The sequence below is a fragment of the Equus przewalskii genome, chromosome 1 (genome assembly GCF_037783145.1).
Source record: "Equus przewalskii isolate Varuska chromosome 1, EquPr2, whole genome shotgun sequence".
Taxonomy (NCBI): domain Eukaryota; kingdom Metazoa; phylum Chordata; class Mammalia; order Perissodactyla; family Equidae; genus Equus; species Equus przewalskii.
The window spans coordinates 27,441,555-27,460,441 of NC_091831.1; the positions used below are offsets into that span (position 1 = coordinate 27,441,555).

Genomic DNA, 18,887 nt, shown 5'->3' on the forward strand with positions numbered 1-18,887 from the left:
CCTATGACCATGGGGGCTCTGACCACCGATGCACAGTCTGTGCGTCCTGGGCTCCTGAGGGTAGGGTTGGGTGGCTTTGGTGTACGTACTGAAATAAAATGGCAGCGCTGAGTAATTGTGGGCTTCCCGGTAGGCGATCAGGTTGATTTCGTGCTGCCGCTGCTGGGCCTGCAGGCGGTGCTTGGCTCGGCGGTGGTGGCACACGCAGCAGCAGCTCAGGATGATGATGATGGTCCACACCAGCCAGAACCCTGGGGGTGGGGAGGTGAGACAAGAGAGGCATGCGCACACAGTGAACACCAGCCAGAGAGGGCAGCTCTCAGAACAGGGAGGTCTTGGGACAGCACCTGCTTGGTCGAAGCTGGCACTGTCGGGCCTCACTCAGTAAACTGACATTTAGAACTTGTGTTCAATTTTCATAAATGTTTGTGTCAGAGTAAAAGACACATGGGATGCAAGAGGGCAGGAACCTAAGAATGATGACAATAAAGGAGGTCACTCACTGCAGGGCACCTCCAGGGACCTTGGGGGAAGGGAAGAGTGTCGAGGCATCTCTCTAGCACCATTGGTCCCCCCGTATTTTAGGTCTGGTGGGCATTACATATGCTCACCCTTCAGGACAGTGTACTCTTCCTCTCTTAAGAGATCTCTGAGAAAACGCTTCGGCCTCCTTTGGTGCCCATCTCTCCCCCAGTCCTGCTCTAGCCCAGAGGGACAGCTCCCAGGCTCGCTTCCTGCTGCTAACACGGGGCTCTTCACCAACAGCAAAGAGCCCCTCAAAATCTCCACAACTCAGCAGATTCCCAACTGCAAGGGGCCTCGGAGGGGCCGCCCGACAAAGGCAAACTTAGGGTTCTCCTGCTATCACCAAAGAACAGGGGCTTTTCTCCACCATGTATGCCTCCGTAACACAAGAGTCACTCAAGTTAGTGGTGGAAAAATTCTAATTGCCTCAGGTCCATCTCTTCCCTAGAGAGTGTAAATGACTTCCTCTGCTCTTGGTATAATCTGGTACAATTCCATCTCCCACTGTCACAAACAATCCGCTCCCACCTCCCTTTGGCCCGCTGCTGCGTTAGACTTGGGGCCACTGGCAGCCTCCCCTTCTTCCTCCCTGCTCTGGAGAGGGCTAGAGGAACAGGGGCAAGACCCGCAGCTCTCTCTTCTCTGGGGGGAATATTTCTTCTCGTTTCCCACTGTGTTCTCCTGGACTGTACTCAGAGAATCTCGGCAAATCCCAAAATAAGACCCCTCCCCAATCTTCAAATGTATGCAGAAAAGCCTTCTAAGTATTTTTTCCAAATTAACGAGGAATTTTTCTTTAGAAAAAAATATATATACATATAGAGGGGGAAAAACTGGGAGGAAAAACACAAAAATAATGACATCTTTAAGTAGTGCAATCATGAGAAATTTTGATTTTCTCCTCCTAATTATTTTCTTCTTTCAAATTATAAAGCTGGAAACAGAGTAAATTAAAACTTAAAAATATCTGTGACTAATTTTACTTTTGCTGGCTTTTATTAAAAAAAATTAGTATATTTCTGGATAGATTTTTTTAATTCCTCTGGGAATATATTCAGACAATGAAATGATATGAATCATTAAAAAATTGTTCATAGAATACTATTTTTGACATATACAGATGTTTCTTCTATTAAATGAAAACAGTTACAAAACACAATCCTAATTTTTGTTTAAAAAAAAAAGTATATATAGACGTCTAGAAGGATGATCAAGAAGCTAGCCACAAGGTCACTCATGGATGACAGGACAGACTTTCTGGTACAAGCTCCCTCATTTTTTGCTTATCTGCATCTCCTAATTTTTCTAAGATAAACATCTACTTCTCTGAAATAAAAAGAGTATTTTTTTCTCAATAAATGATTTATCTGAAGAATAAGTTTAAGGTAAGTTGTTATTAAATGAGAATAGATATTAATGTTCATTTGTTCTCTATTCCTGAATAACTTCAATTTTTTCCATTACAAATGATATGTATCTTTTATCATCTGCTTTGTAATTATAAATGTGTGTTTAGAATTTAAGTATTTCCACATGTATCTCTCGTCAGGATGAGTTAACATCGTTAAAAAAAAAAAAAAAAAGCCTGCCTCTCCCCACAAGCAGACTTGTAAATGAATAAACACTGATTTTTTTCCATTTGTACCAGAACATGATATTCTGAAAGGTCCCACTGACATTTAGGGTGTGGCCTCTGGCAGGGGCCCTTTCTGTCCCCCAGGGGTGTCTCTGCTGAATCTCCCCACAAAGCTGCCCCAACCCGGTGGGACGGTATGCAGCACAGCCGCCCGGTCCTGGCCGTCTGGCAACACCTAACTGCTGTCGGCACGTGTCAGCGTTCAACGGGACCTTCTGCCGAGGTCTGGCAACAAGAGAACAGGCGGAGGACAATGGGTGGAGGACTTTTTCCCTTTTTCCCATGAGCAGACAGAAAAATCCCATTCCTAAGCAGAGAACATAAACATCAGTTGAAGTCAGAAGTCTCCCTTGTGGTCCTTCCCAGATCCACTACTGACATTTGCTGAATTTAACTTGGATTTCTCTCCTGCTGCTGGCTGACTGAAGACTAAACACTGATAGAGGAGCCCTTAGGGAATGGTGCTGAGGCCAGAAGCGGGCTCTGGAGTGGATAGGCCACCTGATGCCTCCTAGGACATCTCCTCCAGCCCCCGCCATCCAGTCAGCTCCCAGCTTCCTGGGGTGGGGTTGCGCCCAAGGGAGGCAGCACAAATAAGCACAGTGCACTCTGCTGAAGAGCCTGGCCCCAAGTCTATTTTAGAGTCACATCTAACAGATTCTGGGCTAACCACTCTTTCAATTACCAACATTTCTCTTACTTGCCCAGCATAATCTCACAATCCTTTATACTTATACTTCTGTATTACTCCCAATAGATAATCAGCATCGAACTCTATTTTTTTTTTTTTTTACAGATTTTATTTTTCCTTCTTTTCCCCAAAGTCCCTTGGTACATAGTTGTATATACTAGTCGTAGGTCCTTCTGGTTGTGCTATGTGGGACGTCGCCTCAGCATGACCTGATGAGCGGTGCTAGGTCCGCACCCAGGATCCGAACCGGCGAAACCCTGGGCTGCGGAAGCGGAGTGCACGAACTTCCCCACTTGCCCTCGGGGTCGGCCACTCTATTATTTTTTAGTGTCCCAGTCATTTTTCAGTAGTTTCTTACCTAAGGGTAAACCAACTTTTAACTCTTATGCTGCAATATATATGATCTAAGGCAACATTTCTCAGCTTTTATAACATGCTTTTTTTTTAAACCCATGCTTTTAACAGGAAAAATCTCCTGCACTGGTTTTCATGTTGGCCAAACATTTCTGATTCTCCTCTCTGTCTCTGGGCATATGGGTAACCTTGAACTTCCTGGCCCCCCTTATGACTGGGTGCAGTTTGGGGACTGGTTCTAACTAATGAATTGGGATTGGAAGTGACATATGTCACTTAGAGGCCAGAACATTTCTTGCTGATGTGAGAAGTCTCTATTATATTAGTCTGCCTTCTATCATTGGCAACATTTCAGACAGTGACTTCAGGGTCAGTCTGGCCCCAGAGGATGATGAAGTGGCAACAAAGCTCCCATCCAACCTGCAATGGACATACAGTGTGAGCGGGAAATAAACCTGTTGTTTTCGGCCACTAGGATTCTGGACTTGTTTGTTACTGTGGCATAACCTGGGCTATCCTGACTGATGCAATGTGTTTATAAGCTTTTCTGGGGGAGAGGATTTAAAGTATTCATCAGATTCTTAAGGGAATTCTTGATTCAGAGAAAGGCTTAGATCCACTGAACTAGAAGCATAATAGAAAAAGAGGACTTTTTTTTTTTTTTTTTAAGGATTGGCACCTGGGCTAACAACTGTTGCCAATCTTCTTTTTTTTAATCTCCCCAAACCCCCCCCCGCCCCCGTACACAGTTGCATATCTTAGTTGCATGTCCTTCTAGTTGTGGGATGTGGGACGCCGCCTCAACATGGCCTGACGAGTGGTGCCATGTCCGAACCTAGGATCCAAACGCGAACTTAACCACTCGGCCACGGAGCCAGCCCCAAGAGGACTTTTTTTTAAAGGAAAAATTAAGCAGGGCAGAAGGAGACTGGGGAAAGAAATGAGACAAGTGGAACACATATCCTTGACAAAACTGCCTTAGTCGTATCTAACATAGCACCAGAAAACACATCTTTATTGAAATTCCACCAGCCTACTTCTTTTCACATGGTATCATGGGTAGAAAAATTCTCCCCATGACGTACCAGTTGTATGGTGTTCCCTAAGTCTCAAACTGAGTTCTGATTTCTTCATTTCTAATATAGCATCACAAAGGATTATTTGTGTGCATCAAGAGTGGGGGAACACTAACTTGGGAGCAGAATGGGCCTAGAGGCATGATAGAGTATTAGCCGAAGTCCAGAAAAGACCCCTAATGAGCTGGTCCCACTTAATGGAGTTAATGTGGGGGGCAGGAGGTATTCTTGTCCAACTCTCACAAAATGGATTCTCTTGGGAGCTATTCTAGTCAAAGTAGTGTCCCATAAACTTTAAAAGGGGGAATATCGAGACTAGTCCCTATGGAGTTGTACAAACTTCTGATCTCACTAGATTTCACAAACAAGGGAGAAAGCTTAAAAAAGGTACACCCAATGAAAGAGACACACAGAGAAAGACAGGAGCATGCTCGCCTCCCCAAACACACACATACCCAGAGATTATATTTCCCAAAGACAACTCAGAAGATTGTGACCTCATGGTGAGGAGCATTTGTCATGCTAAGCAAAATGGAAAACATGTTTTTAAAAACAATCACAGTTCAATGTAGGAACTGAGTCATGTGCCCCAGAGTTCACTATAAACTTGGGAAAACACCACTCCCCAACTGGCAGGAAATTCCTCATTAGGAAGCCAAAGCATACTGTAAATTAGATCTCCTTCTACCCTACAGGATGGTGGGTGACCTCCCTGGCCCCCTCTGGCTCTCAGCAGGCGCTCCTGATGTTGCCACTGTGGAAAAGGCCTGAATCTGGGAAATGAAGATTTTAGAGGACTGGCAAAAATCTGGAAAGACCGGACTAGTTTCCTATAAGCATGACTGCAGATATAGAAGAGGCAGATGTCCTGGGTTCAAATTCCAGCTCAGAAAACCATTTCCTAGCTTTGTGACCTTGGTCACTTTGTTTTCACCTCCCTTATCTGTAAAATGGGGAGAATAATGGTCTCCGCCTTCCTTGGTCATTGTGAGGACTAAATGAGTTAATATGTGTAGGGCACTCAGAACCACGCCTGGTGTCCTTTACGTCCTCCAGCTTATTACTACTGTTGTTGTTGTCGGCAGGACCACAGACAGGAAGAGTTTCCTTTAAATTTCCCTTTAAACTCCAAAAAGTATTCCATAAAAAAGCAAAAGGAGGAACAAGTCCAAAGTCTGTTTCTAGGTTCTATGCTTGCCTAAATTCATTGGAAAACCAGCCCACCTGCTACTGATCAACCTGCCTTTGTCCAGAAGCCCGGAACACTAGGGAGCCGGGGTCCAATAGGGGCTAAGAAGGAGGCCCCAGCTCCCTTTCTGTCCACTCTCTGCTCAGGATGGCAGACGCCGTGGGCCTTCCTTAAAAGCAGCTCAACAATGGATATTTTAAGACAAACTTAAAGAAAAAGAGTTAGCAGGTGAAAAGCTGGGCAGCATTAACTGGATTTGCTAATAGTCCGTTTCATGTTGCCTCCGGGAAATTCCACTGCCCAGAAACATTGCCCTTTCCCCTACTACTGCCCAACCAGGGAAAACTGACGCCTGAGTGAAGGTCTCCCAAATTATCTCAGGAGCAGAAATCCCCAACTAGACGTCCCCCTGGAAAATGGAGCTTGGTGTTGGAAAGAACCCTGGGATGAGAGCCGGGAAAGCAGGTTCTCAGGAGGCGCCCTGACCCTCTGACTCAGCTGCAACCACTGAACAGTTACTTAGTGCCCTGGTCCCGAGAAATGGGGACAACAGGCGTACCCAGAGGGCTGTTATTGGGATGAAATGAGGTGATGGGCATGAAGACCTCACTTAGGGCCTGGTACGTAGGACAGGTCTGTGCACATTAGCACCCTCATCTGCCCTGTCTTCCCAGGCAAGCCCCAAGGCCCCAGGGGAAGGGTCAACACTGTGATGCATACTCCGTTGTTTCCCATGCGCTCCAGGACTACGGTGGTCCTCTGCCCGAGAAGTCCTTCTACCCTTCTCCATGTATTTAAATCCTACCCACCCTTTAAGGCCCACTTAAAATGCCACCTCTTCCATGTAGCCTGCCTGAATCCTGTCCAGACAAAGCAGATTCTCCTTTTGAAATATTCACAACAGTTCTGGTACATACATTCCACTCTTTACTTTGCATTACTAGTGGGGCACCTTGTCTTTTCTCTCTGCTAGGAAATTCCCTTCTTGATGGCAAACATTATATCTCCCCACAGTTCCTAAAACGGAAGAGGCCACAGCAGCCAGTAGGAATTTGGTAGAACTGCAAATTCTCAGGTCCATCTCAGACCTATTGAATCAAAAACTGGGAGTAGGGCCCAGAAATCTCTTTTAATAAGCCCTCCAGGAAATTTGGATGCTTGCCAAAGTTCAAGAACCACTGGAATAAGAGTTTGCTGAATGAATAAATGATTGAATGATGAGTGCTATAAAATACAAGTGCCACAAATATGCACGGGATGATGATAATAGCAATGATGACTAGTCCTTCTAGCCTCAACCACTGCACTGGTAAAGCAGGTCCTATGCTTCCTGTCTGATGCAGGCCCAGTAGTGACCGCTGGCTCCGGTTACAACAGACTGAAAAGACATGGGGGAAAGGGTGCTGACCAAAGTTTGAGAAGGTCTGTGTGTGCTTGAGTGTGTGTGTAAAGTGGGTTGTGTGCATGTGTGTATGTGAGACAGTCCTCAGCACACAGGAAAATTCAGGTTAGTAGAGGTAAAACAACGGTTGGTGGAAATGGCATTTTTTTCCCCCGGAGGCCATCCCTGTCGGCAACTATGGTTAAAGAGGTACTCTGTCTGATGAAAACTCGCCAAGGATTTCCTGGCGGAGATTTTTTTCCTTCCAAAGGAAAGAGACAAAAAGAATAATCCAAAGCCCATTACTTTCACATTTCAGGCAAAGTTTAGAGGCAATTAGAGGGAGCAGGGTTCAAAGCAACAAAAAATGCAGTCTTGATGAGAACTGAAGGGGCTCGTACCAACACTCAACCCCCCTCCTCTACACATCGGGCAGAGGCCAGGACCTTAATAAGGAGGAAAACCAAAGAACTCTGAGGGAGCAGGACACTCATGGGGCATCTCCTGACCAAGAAGCCATTGCTGGGCACAGATGAGAGGAAAGTTCTGCTTTTACAGTCTCCGTGCCTCCAGAACTTGGAAAGCATGGGCCAACTGGTATAATGGCGAGTCTTTTCTCCCCTGCAAACAATGGTCTCTGTCTGGCCTCTTCCTCTCCCCAACTGACCGTAACTGGAGAGAGAATTAGCTACTCATGCAGCTCTTCCTCTGGCTATCTTTAAGCCTTGGGGTGACGTGCCTGGTTCCCAGACTGCCTTCCTGTCCCCGCCACCCCACCCCCCCACCTGGGCTTTGGTGACCCAATTCTGGTGACTACTGAGTGCTCTGCCAACCGCCCAGGAGGCTCTGTCAATCTAAGATGGGGCCATCAGCAACTCCATTCCTTTCCGCAACTGATGCCGCCTGGGCCGGGCCCCAGAAAAATAAACTGTAGCTCTGTGGCTTTTTGGCAGCCCAGCTTCAATTTTTGTTTTAACAAGGGGTGGGAGGAAGAATTTGAACCCTGTGGTTATCTGCATTTTAAAACATTTAAACACAGTCTGTCCACCTGCTTGGCACTCTGTGTCCTCCAGTAAGGCCCCTAGCCCCACCCCTTCTAAAATAGCAGCAACAATTCTGGGCCTGCCTCTGCTGCTGCTAATGTACGCGGAGGACTGGTGGGGACATCCCGAGCCCTGTCCCCTCCTTGGGGGAGGAGTCTGCACTTGACAGCCCCTGAGATTTCTCAGAAAGGCAGATGAGCCGGTCCTCAGTCCTCGAAAGGGAAGGAGGCGGGTGAGGAAAGGTCTTGTTCGTAGGAACCATTCCCACTGGCTACAAGACACGTTTGCATTTGGAGGAAGAGATTTTCCAGCCAAGAGTCTAATTTCCTTTCCATAGCAAACAACAGCCCTTCCAGCTGCTATCTGACCATTTCAGAAAAGGCTGTGGAGGCAACGGGCAGATCAGAAAGAAGGGGAAAAAGGTCAGGGGTGATGGAGGCAGTAAGGGTGTGGTTTGACAAACAAGCCGACAGTTTGTTTCCAAATGGGGGGAGTGATGGGGGCTTAGAATTATCTGGGGAAACAGACTATTGTTTCCTCTCTCGACAAACAGTTGTGAGAACCACTGCAGTGCTGGTCACCGGGGGCCTCTGCCCTCCTCTCCTTCTTTGTCCAGCATCCTACAGTGTCTGGTCTGAGCTCCAAGAAGATCAGAGTGCAAAGTGTGTCAGTGAACTCTCCAAGCCTGGGTCACTCCCTGAAGACCACAGCAATGTCACCACTCCTGTGCAATGCTGGAAGGTACAAGGGGTCCCAGCCTCAACCAAAGCAGTGGCAAGAAAAGGATTGTCTCCACATGGCATTTAGCTAACAGTAACAGCTTAGGTACACTGGAGAAGCTTCCAGACACTTCAGTTTGAGAACTGGAGAAGAAACAAAGGGGCTCGAACTTCTAGACTCTGTCTCTCCAGGAGGGCTCCATAGGCAGGGACCTAGGGAAAGTTTAATCCCTTTGAGAGGGCCCCTCAGAAACAGAGGCAGCTCCTCGATGCCCTATGGGGAATTCTGGAAGCCCTTGTGGTTCTTACAAGAAAATGGCATTCCAGCCATCCACAGAGCCCAGCCCAGGATTCACAGCAGTATGGCTGCTGCAACCTCTCTTTGCCAAGATGGCAAGCCTGGGTGTCTGGGCTGGCCCAAGGAAGGATCTAAGCTGTTGTCACTGCTCAGCACACACTGGAGAGGGCATCGAAGAGAAGCCCAGGCAGGAGTTCCTGCAGCAGCCCTGGTAGTCACGGCCTCTTAAGAGAGCTCAGACCATATTCTCCGATCTTCAGCCCACGGCGTCCAAACAGCAGCAGAGCTCTCCACCCGGCAAAGGACCCGCCTCTGGAACCCGGAAACAGACTCCACTCGCCAATGCTGCCCCCGAGAGAACGAGAAAAGGGCTCCCCAGCCTGAAGCTTCCCAACGAGCAGAGGTGGTAACCAGGACCCTGGGGATCAAGAAACCCCTGGGCAAGGACTTACACCAGAGTTCATAGTAGTAGTTGCAGCACTGAGACTGCCCGCAGCAGTGTCCTGTGTCACAGATGTAGCTTTGATTGTTGGTACCCACACAGGTTTCCTTATCCTAAAAAAAATCAAAAAGCATTTCAGCATATTAAATTATAGCATTTAAACACCACTTTTCTTCTCATCCCCTTCCTCCTGGCCATCTGCCCACCCTCCACAAAAGTAGTTTGCACCGATGTTTATTCCATTATGAAAAAAATTAAAAAGAACCACACAACGACAGCAGATTTAAGGGGAAAAAAAGGTTTATTAAATGGGGAAGAGGATTCAGCACACAGGCCGACTGGTAAACAGTGGAGTTCTCCTCAGACAGGAAAGGGCTGCCTTGCTTTCTTTATGTCCAAGCAGAAACACTTCAGGCTCCGGTGTTACACTCAGCCGGCAAGAAGGTGATGATTCTCCTGTAATTAGCAGTATGTTTTAAATAAAACCAGCTTTTCTGTGAAAGTTCCTGGAATAATTAATGCAGTACGTATGCTAGGATTAGCAGCTAGTCAGTCATTCCATTCTCCCTTCAAAATACATGACCTCCAAGGTTAATTACAGTGTGATTCAAACAAGGGCTAAAAAAACTGCTACTAAAATTTTTACTCTCAACAAAAGGGGTGACCTGCTCAGGTGACCTAGTCCAATTTCAATTTTCTAGATCATTTTTTGCTTTATCAAATGATCTTCTAATAATCTTGATTGGATCTGGGGTTCATACTGTCCCTCGTCAGGGACAGCTACAGAAAGGGCACCGCTGAGTAACCACCTAGCTCTTTGCCAAATTCTATTCGCAGCACTGACAGATGGGGATGGAGGTGAAAAAGATTTTCTATATTTCACATTTAGGATATAAGGGGCCAGCCTGGTGGTGTGGTGGTGAAGTTTGCCTGCTCCATTTTGGTGGCCTGGGGTTCGAAGGTTCAGATCCCAGGCCTGGACCTATACACTGCTCATCAAGCCATGCTGTGGCAGTGTCCCACATACAAAATAGAGGAAGACTGGCAGGGATGTTAGCTCAGGGACAATTTTCCTCAAGCAAAAAAAAAAAGAGGAGGATTGGCAACAGACGTTAGCTCAGGGCCAATCTTCCTCACCAAACAAAAAAACAAAAACAAAAACAAGATATGAGATACCCCACCAGCCAACCTAGACTTCAGCCCCAAATGTACTCTGGACCACAATGCACATGATGAGATGTGTAAGTTACCAGCTCCGTCTGGCTTTCAACATTTCTTTATTCTATAGAAGTAACACTTGCATTCACCAGACACTGTCTTTGTGCCAAGCACCGTGTTGGGTATGAGGGATACAAAGACGAATAAGACATTGTCTCTATCCTCATTTCAAAGCTCAGAGTTAAGAAGGAAGAAAACTCTGCTCAGCAAAGAAACTAAAACCACAGTATTGTATTTGCTGCTACTCAGGGTGAGCCTGCCCACAGTGCACATCCGGGCGGATGCCTGCCAGTGGAAACTGCAATCACATGGTTGGTTCCTCCTCTTTGGGCCTTGCTTTACTACACCGTCTACTTGGCCAAGGGTATAAACAAAGCACTCCAGCGACTGTCTGCTGGGCTAGAGGCTGGGCAGCAACAGCTCAGTCACCTGAAGCCACAGGGAGAGGACAAGAGAAAGTGCACAGCTGATAACCAGATCCCAGGCTCAGTGCAGGTTTGCACCATAATCCTCAGGTGTTTCCTGGTCTTGAAGAGTCTTATACTCTGGGGTAAAGGGGTTTAGGAAAAAGGAAGCATGGGAAAGGCATTCGTAAACTCTGACAATGAGGGCTTTACAAGATTGCCAACAGAGTTCTTCCTATCTTTGCCTTCATGTGTCCACCATAAGCAAAATAGAACACCTAGGGGGTGGCTGTCCAGTCAGATGTCTCCTCTGAGGCCTGGTGCACATGGAGAAAACAATCTGTGCTTGATGCTTTTGCTAGAATACATGCTCTCTGACTTCAGAGCAAAGCACTGCTTTCATAAAGACATCAAACAGTTTCTCCCAAGTCTACCAGGCCTGAAATGCCAGTCTTCTGGCACTGGCTCACAAGAGCACAGTTCAAAGTGTCCACATAGTTTCTAAAAGAGGCCATGCTGCCTGCACTCCGACACATGAAAGAATCCAGCGACACTTCCGCCTTGGGAAAATTCACCAGATGAGGCCCAAGCTCTGAATGCAGGGGGGCCAACTGGTCCTAAGTGAGGCGTGGAATGGAACATGTTTGAAATCTAAACAAGTGGCATCCTCATGACCTACTGGTGTCAGCTTTTCTCTTGGCTCTTCCATCCCCCGAGGCAGGAAGCCTGGTATACATAGGACCCCACTCTTTTTCCCTGGAGAGCAGAACTATAGTAGCATCATTTAATCCAGTTTTCCTCAAACACTTTTTACCCAGTATATCTCGTCCCCTGTTGTCCTCCACTGCCCCAAGATAGAGTCCTCAAGCTGTCTTGGACGGTCTTGGTTTGGGGAACTGTCATTTTCTGCTGCAGAAGGGAGGAAAGCAGGTGGCCAGTCCAGGAAGACAAGAAGTGAGCTCATGGACCTTTAGCCAGGAAGCAATGAAGGAGGATTAGGGGGGTACTGAGACCTAAGTGTCCAGGTGAAGTCTTCCAGACAGAGAGAACTGTTGGTATGACAGGAAAATCCAGGAGCCTTGGCTTGGTCCCAGCTCTGCCACTACAGAAGGGAACTTTGGGCAAGTTATTCAGTGGCCCTACAGCTAGTTAAGATGTACCCTTCAACCCTAAGGCTTTATTATCCTACCCACCTCCTGTCCCCTCTGACATAGCAGCCCTGAGCCGATGCAAGAGCTCCTGAAATCTATGGCTCTGCCCGTTCAAAGTAACAGCAAAGAGCAGCGGTGAGCAAATGCCGCTTGGGGTTCTTCCACCCTTCCCTCTACGAGGAGCCTAATCGTGATTAACTGGAGGACTCTCAGAAACCTCCAGGTGGCTCAAGATCCAAGTGGTTAAGCGTCAGTCACAGCTGGGTTCAAAGCCCAGCTCTCATTAACTGTGTGACCTTGGGTAAGTTACTTAACTTCTCTAGGCTCTTAATATCTACGTTATTCTGTGAACCATCACTGCTAGGCATGAAAGACCATTCAAACAGCACTTTGCATTCACTAAGAACTATTTCTGAACAGTGACGTTCACTAGCAACGTGGGCTGCTCAGACACATGACGAACAGGAAAAGGAACCAAAGAGAATGCAATGGGAAGTTCAAATATGAAAAATTCTCAGCACCCTTTATGATTATTCTCAAGCACTTTATATATATTACGTTGTTCAGGCCTAGTCTTGAAGAGTGGGCAATAAATATCCCTCCTAACCCCCTTTCTCCAAAAGTGAACCAGAGATTGAATTGTGCTCTCCCCATGGCAGGAGCTCTGTCTCCTTGTCTCCCTTCTCACTCCCAGTATGAGCCCAGTGCTTGACACAGAAAGCTTTGTTAATGAAACAATGGCTAGGCAACCTCCATGAAGGCAGGTGAGCTGGGTGAAGAATGTGGCTAATGTGTACTGAGCACCTGCTATGAGCCAGGCACTGTCCTAAACGCCTGACATGTAGCCCTTCACCTAGACTTGAAAGCAAGCCTATGAAGTGGGTAGTGTCAGGGAACTGAAGCCAAGAGAGGCTAAGGAACTCGCCTAAGGTCACACAGCCTGGAAGCAGTCCAATCTAGTTCATCTGACTCAGGCCAGAGCTGTTAACTATTAAGCTACAGCCTCCTTGATTAAAGTTATACTTCTTCCGTTGCTTTTTACACCTCAGTTGCTTAAATAAATCCACTAAAAGCTCCAAACCAAATAAAATCAACATTTCATCTTTGATGGAAAAGATAAAGACCCTGCCCTTGTGGAGCTCTCTGACTTTGAGAACAGGCTCCTTCGACCTCTACTCGGCAGCGAGGAGAGGCAATGAGCTTGAGGCTACTCCCTTCTTTGCTCGAAAGGTCGTGTTTTCATATAATGACTTTCTGACAAGCACAGTGGTGTTTCATGCCCGTGTGGAACGTGGGGCCTTCATTCCTCCCTTTAACATCTATCCAGTGCCTACCCTGCACCAACACTGAACCAGGGGTGGGGACACAATGGGCAAATGACCTGAACAGCCATGATCTCTGTCCTTGCCAAGCCTGCAGTCTAATGAAAGACGGTAATGTAATCACACAGATAAAAGAGCAATTAGTTAGGCAAACACATGATTTGGTGAGAGCTTACAGTAGAAAAGACCTGGAGTTGGTCAAGACGGTCCGGCTGGCTTCTGAAAGGACGGCAAGCTTGAATTGAGATCACCAGGATGGTTAGGAATTTAGTAACTAGGGAGCAGTGACACGAAGAACATTCCAGGCCAAGGAGACGTACAAGCAAAGCCCCTCATCCAGAAGAAGACAGTTGAAGAAGTAGGTAGGGAAATTAGGTAAGCAGGGACCAGACTGTGCAGAGGGGTGACAAGATCAGATTTGCATTTTAAAGATATCTTCTTTCTGGCAATGTTTTCATCTGCGCAAAACTCCACAGCCAAAAAATCCTAGAAAAGTAGAACCTGTCATAAAGGAACTTTATGGCAAGGACCACTGTGATCCTCTTTTTTCATAGCTATGTGCCTTCAGCCCTAGCACCACGGTGACCGGCTCCAACATACAGGGCACACATGGTCACCAAACAAAAAGCACAGGCACAAAGAAGAGGCAAGCATGAGCAACACTGAACTGGAAAGAACATTTTTACAATGGAAAAGGATGAACAGTACGCCTTTTGCACATATGCAAAAAATTATTTCATCTCTTTGGTGGCAGTGTAAACTGTGGGAGTAACAACATTTTCCTTAACAGTTTCCATGTCTTATAGTTGCTATTCTTAGCCGAGCCACTGTAAAGGTCAATTTAATCAGCATCAGAACTTCCTAAGTGCCAGCACCAAAGGAGACACTGGGCAGTAATGGTTCCCCTGGGATGGTTTTAATTTGCCGACTTATGGGGCTGGAAAACCCTCCTAGCAACTGGCAACAGCATCTTCATGTCCTTAGAAAAGCACTGAAGTCTTAAAGTTTAAAAGTAAAAAATAGGAAAATTGAAATCCGTTCACAGGATGCTAAAGCACAGGACGCTAACTATCTTGGCTGTGGGATATGAAAGAACCTGGCGCACCACCTCTGGCTTTCCCCACAGGGAAAAGGAACGATTTCTCATGGAAACGTCCAATTCCACAAATCAAAAAACAAATATGTATTGCTATCCCCTCTCCATGTGCCAGGCACTGTGCTGGACGCCCCAGCTACCGCAATGAACAAGAGATTCCAGGGGAAGAGATCTTGCCTCTGGCAATATAGCTGGGTAGGTAACTTTAAATATTTTTCTATGTCAAAACCCCTAGAAATACTGGCTATGTAACAATATCCTTTTAATTATATAGCTGAGCTTGCAAGAAAGCAAGGAAGATCCTCAGGGGCCAAAAATGTTGAGGGGAACTAGAAATGACAGGGGTTAAGCGAGGTCAGGCCTTTCCAGCTGCCCTGGAAAGAGGGGCTGTTTATTTCTCTTGGACCCACTTGAAACAGGGAACTGGAACTGAGCCCCAATATAAAGTGAGGACCCTCAAAGAGAGAGAGCAGACTAGAAAAAAAAATCAGCTTGTTGGCACACAGAAACAATAAGAAAGCTCTGAAGTGAGAGCAAAAAAGTATCTCCTCTAATATCTGTAACCACAGCCCTTTCCCCAAGCTAATTTGAGATCTGAATTGTACTACTACATGGGCTGAGAATCCTCAAGCCAAAAATTTAACACAAAGAGTGGTCCCAGGCTGGCAATAATCCTGTGACATCTGGCAAAAGAAATATAAACTGAAGAGACCTACCCTCAATCAGGGTATGAAGGATTCCCACAAATAAAGCTCTGTTGAAGATGAGCTCACAATATACTATACAAAAATTTATGCAGAAATAATCCATCACAAACAAGACTCAGGAAATTCAACAAATAGCAGAATAAGACTCCCCCAATAAAATAATAGAAAGATCAAATAAACTGTAACACATAAACATATTTCAAATGATTAAAGCCAAAAAGGAAGAACGAAGAACATGAGAAAAGAACAAACTGAAAAAGAGAGTGACCAAGGAGATTTGGGGAAAAAACAAAACTTGCAGAAAACCAGTTATTGAAATTAGAGAACTGGAACACAGATCTTAGAAAATTACCCAGAAAACGGCTTATACGAATTAAGAGAAAACATGGAAATGGAAAATGAGAAATAAGAAGCTTGAGAAGGAAGGAAGAGAATGGAGGAGAGACTATGTTTAAAGAGATAACTGAAAAATTTCCAGAATTGATTAAAGATACGGAATTTTCAGACAATAAACAACTCATACTCGGGTACATTGTTTGAAACTGCAGAATAACAAAGAAAAAAAGATCTTAAATATATTCTAGTGGGGAAGACCGAAAACCAAGTAGTGAAATTAGAATTTAAAATAGTAAGCTCCACAAGGATAATAAAACAGGATAACAGGACAAAAGGCTTTAGGTGGGGCAGTCAGGAGAGGCCTTCCTAAGTAGACCTGCGGGAACAGTTTTCCAGGCAGAGGGAATATCAAGTACACGCAAAGACACCAATACAGGAATGAGGTTGGTGTGATCAAGGAAAAGAAAGAAGGCGAGTATGACTGAGCACAGCAAATCTCAGGGAGATCAGTGTGAAAGGAAGAGCTGAAATTCAGAAAACGGCCAGATCTTATACACCTTGTACAGCAGGTAAAACAATATCCAAAGCATCATAGCTTGCAAATTCACTGTTGGCTATAATAGCTAATTTCTCCCTAGCTGGTGGAGATTTGAATAATATAAAAATATTTTTGCAACTCTCATATTTACTTTTCAATTTGGATCCTCCCCCTTTTCCGCCCCACCCACGCTGTAGCTGCTACTGTAGAATAAGAAACAAAATCAACTTTCCTTCTATTCTTGAACCAGGAATGGCTTTCCAGAAAGTAGACCAAATTGTAGCACTGCATGTCTACCGAGTGAAGTTCTATCTGATTTTGGTAATATTCTGTAACCAAAGGATAACAAAGCCTTCATAAACAAGACATATTTGAAATGGCTAAATGAGAAAAGACAGCAAGCAACTTTAACTTAGAATCGGCTATTTTTGTTCTATCCCAGACAGAATCTTCAAATTCAGAAAAGGCAGCACTTTCAGGTCCAGATTCTCAGAAAAAGATTTGTAGGTACTCATAAAATACTCTCTAAAGTTTTGTGGATTTACCTGTGTTTTTACATAAGGAAAGTTAAGATCATTTTCCCCTAATACTAATGGTTTTAAGGCTGTTCGGAGAACTGAGGGAAATAAGTAAAACTGTTCAAGGGCACACGTTTTGAATCCGGTGGAAGGAGGTCACAGAAGAGCTGGGGATGAAGGAAAGTAAGCTGAGGCAGAGGAAGGATTCAGCAGGAGAGCTGACCTAATGTTTCCTACGTGTTAGTCTACTCTCCCTGTCTTTGACCGTAAGGACTGTCACACACTACTTTTGTATCATTCACCATATATACTACACATGACAATCACTCCTTTAAGCTTTACTAGCTAAAGGAGCTCATTTTCATCCTTTCTGATAAAGGGCAAGCCATTGCTAAGAAGTTAACCAAGACTCTGCTTTTTATGCACTGGGATATTAGGAATGAATTTTTATGCTGTTTGGTTGATTCAGCAATTTTCCAAAAGGACAAACAGCCTAGGCAGGTTCCCGTTCCAAGCCAATAAATCTAATCTGCTAAGATTCAGCCTCAACCCTCAGATGTGATAATGTGTTTTACCCCTAAGGGCTCTAGACCCCAGCTCCCTGGGCTCAGGAGCACCTGGTATCCTGTCCTCTAGCTGCAAAGTGCCTTAAAAGGTAAAGCCAAAGACTGGAGCTAGTAGCACACATGAGAAAAGCCTAGAACCAATGGGGGCAGCTGCTGCTTCAATATTTGGCTGTAGTGTGTACTGCTGACGGGGAGTCCCAGGGACCGACCCCCTACTGTAGCACAGACAAGGGCCCATTTACTTCAACCTGTGAGGGTCTCCTGCACATTTCTGTCTGGGGACTCCGGGAGGCTGAGACTCTCTAAGAATCTGAGGAACGGCAACACAGTGAATCAGAACAAATCAGTGCGTCTCACAAAGAAGTGAATTTGCCCCAGAGTAGTAATGAACACACTTAGACAACAAATGCAACAAAACAGAAATGTGTTTCCCAAAGTGTGGTCCACGGGCCCCAGATCACCTGGGGCATTTGTTAAGAATGTAGATTGAGAACCCCTGGGGGCAGGGACTGAAGATTTGCCTTTTAAAACATACTCCCCTGATTAAGCTTACATATATTCAAGTTTGAGAACCATTGCCCTAGATTTATAATAAATGTACAATATACACAGTTCTTGCCCTCTAAAAATGGAATAGTTTAATATTGTTTTTCTAGAATCTCAAACACATCCCAACACAGTTACCCCCACAAGTATCCACTTAGAATCACATGATGAAGAATTATTTATACTGTCTGTCTCATTCCATAAAAAAATACATACAATAGATCATAAACATAATTCTTCTAAAAAGTAACATTGTTTAGGTACACTCCTATCCCCACCAGTACTGCTACTGCCAAAGCTGCATTGCAACTGGATCCTCATTAAACAGCCCCCAAACAGAGCAGCCAGCAAAGAAATTAAAATCCATTTCCTGTGTTGCTATTAGGAATCTAAATAACAAACTCAGAAAAAGCCACTTGACCCTGGTAGGAAAATCCCAGAGCAAAGATCGGAAGTTGCAACATATCCCATGTTTTTATTAAAGGCTACTTGTCAATGTCCTAGCACATGCAGGCCTGGGGGGCTGGCTGGCTGCAGCAGCTGAGGACATGGGGTTAAGGTGCCACTCTTTGACCCCTGGACACCGAGAAGGAAAAGCAGTTCTGCCTCGAGGTATCCTTGGCAATCTCTCATCACTGGCCTCTCCTGCCACAGAATAAATGCACTTAGAACTAAGGCATCTTCAGCAAGGGCTGGTGCAGAAAGCTGAGGGATGAAACAGCAGGTAGCACACGACAGGTGGCACTCAGGCTGGGCAGGAGGGCAATTCAGCTGACTATCGTGTGTTCACAGTTGGCCCCATGAGGGCAGGTCCATTCCTTCCCACCTTGTATCACTGCCTTGCCTGCTTGAAAGAGGGACTGCAACCTGGTGGCCTTCAGGCCACAATGGGCCCACGAATGAGTTCTATGCCTACGTGGTACCTTTGTTTTTCAATTTTTTAAAAGACGGAATTAACTGTCAACAATTTAAAATGAGAAGGAGTCATACAGAAATTCAGCCTTCCAGCTTCTCTTGAAAACTCAGGGCCCACATTCCCTTAGGGCCATGCTAGGCTGGGTCACAGATGTACCTGGGCTCTGGCTCAACCACAGCTCCTCTGCAATCCCTACTGTCCAATAACTCCCTCTG

At 45.6% G+C, this 18,887-nt stretch overlaps 1 protein-coding gene and 1 long non-coding RNA gene across 3 annotated transcripts in view; both read right to left on the minus strand.

Annotated features, from left to right (window-relative positions):
* The window catches only part of WBP1L (WW domain binding protein 1 like), a 54,363-nt gene that overhangs the window by 4,874 nt on the left and 30,602 nt on the right, over positions 1–18,887 (minus strand). For both annotated transcript variants that reach the window (XM_070557303.1, XM_070557313.1), the window contains exons 2-3: positions 9,365–9,467; positions 90–251 (exon numbers count right to left, since the gene is read on the minus strand). In XM_070557303.1, the coding sequence (XP_070413404.1) occupies positions 90–251; positions 9,365–9,467 (265 nt within the window). The remainder of the gene's footprint in view (positions 1–89; positions 252–9,364; positions 9,468–18,887) is intronic.
* Positions 9,637–11,944, minus strand: LOC139073466 (uncharacterized). Its single transcript, XR_011522232.1, has 2 exons — positions 11,791–11,944; positions 9,637–9,810 (listed from the first exon to the last, which is right to left on the minus strand). It is a non-coding gene; the product is annotated as an uncharacterized lncRNA (long non-coding RNA).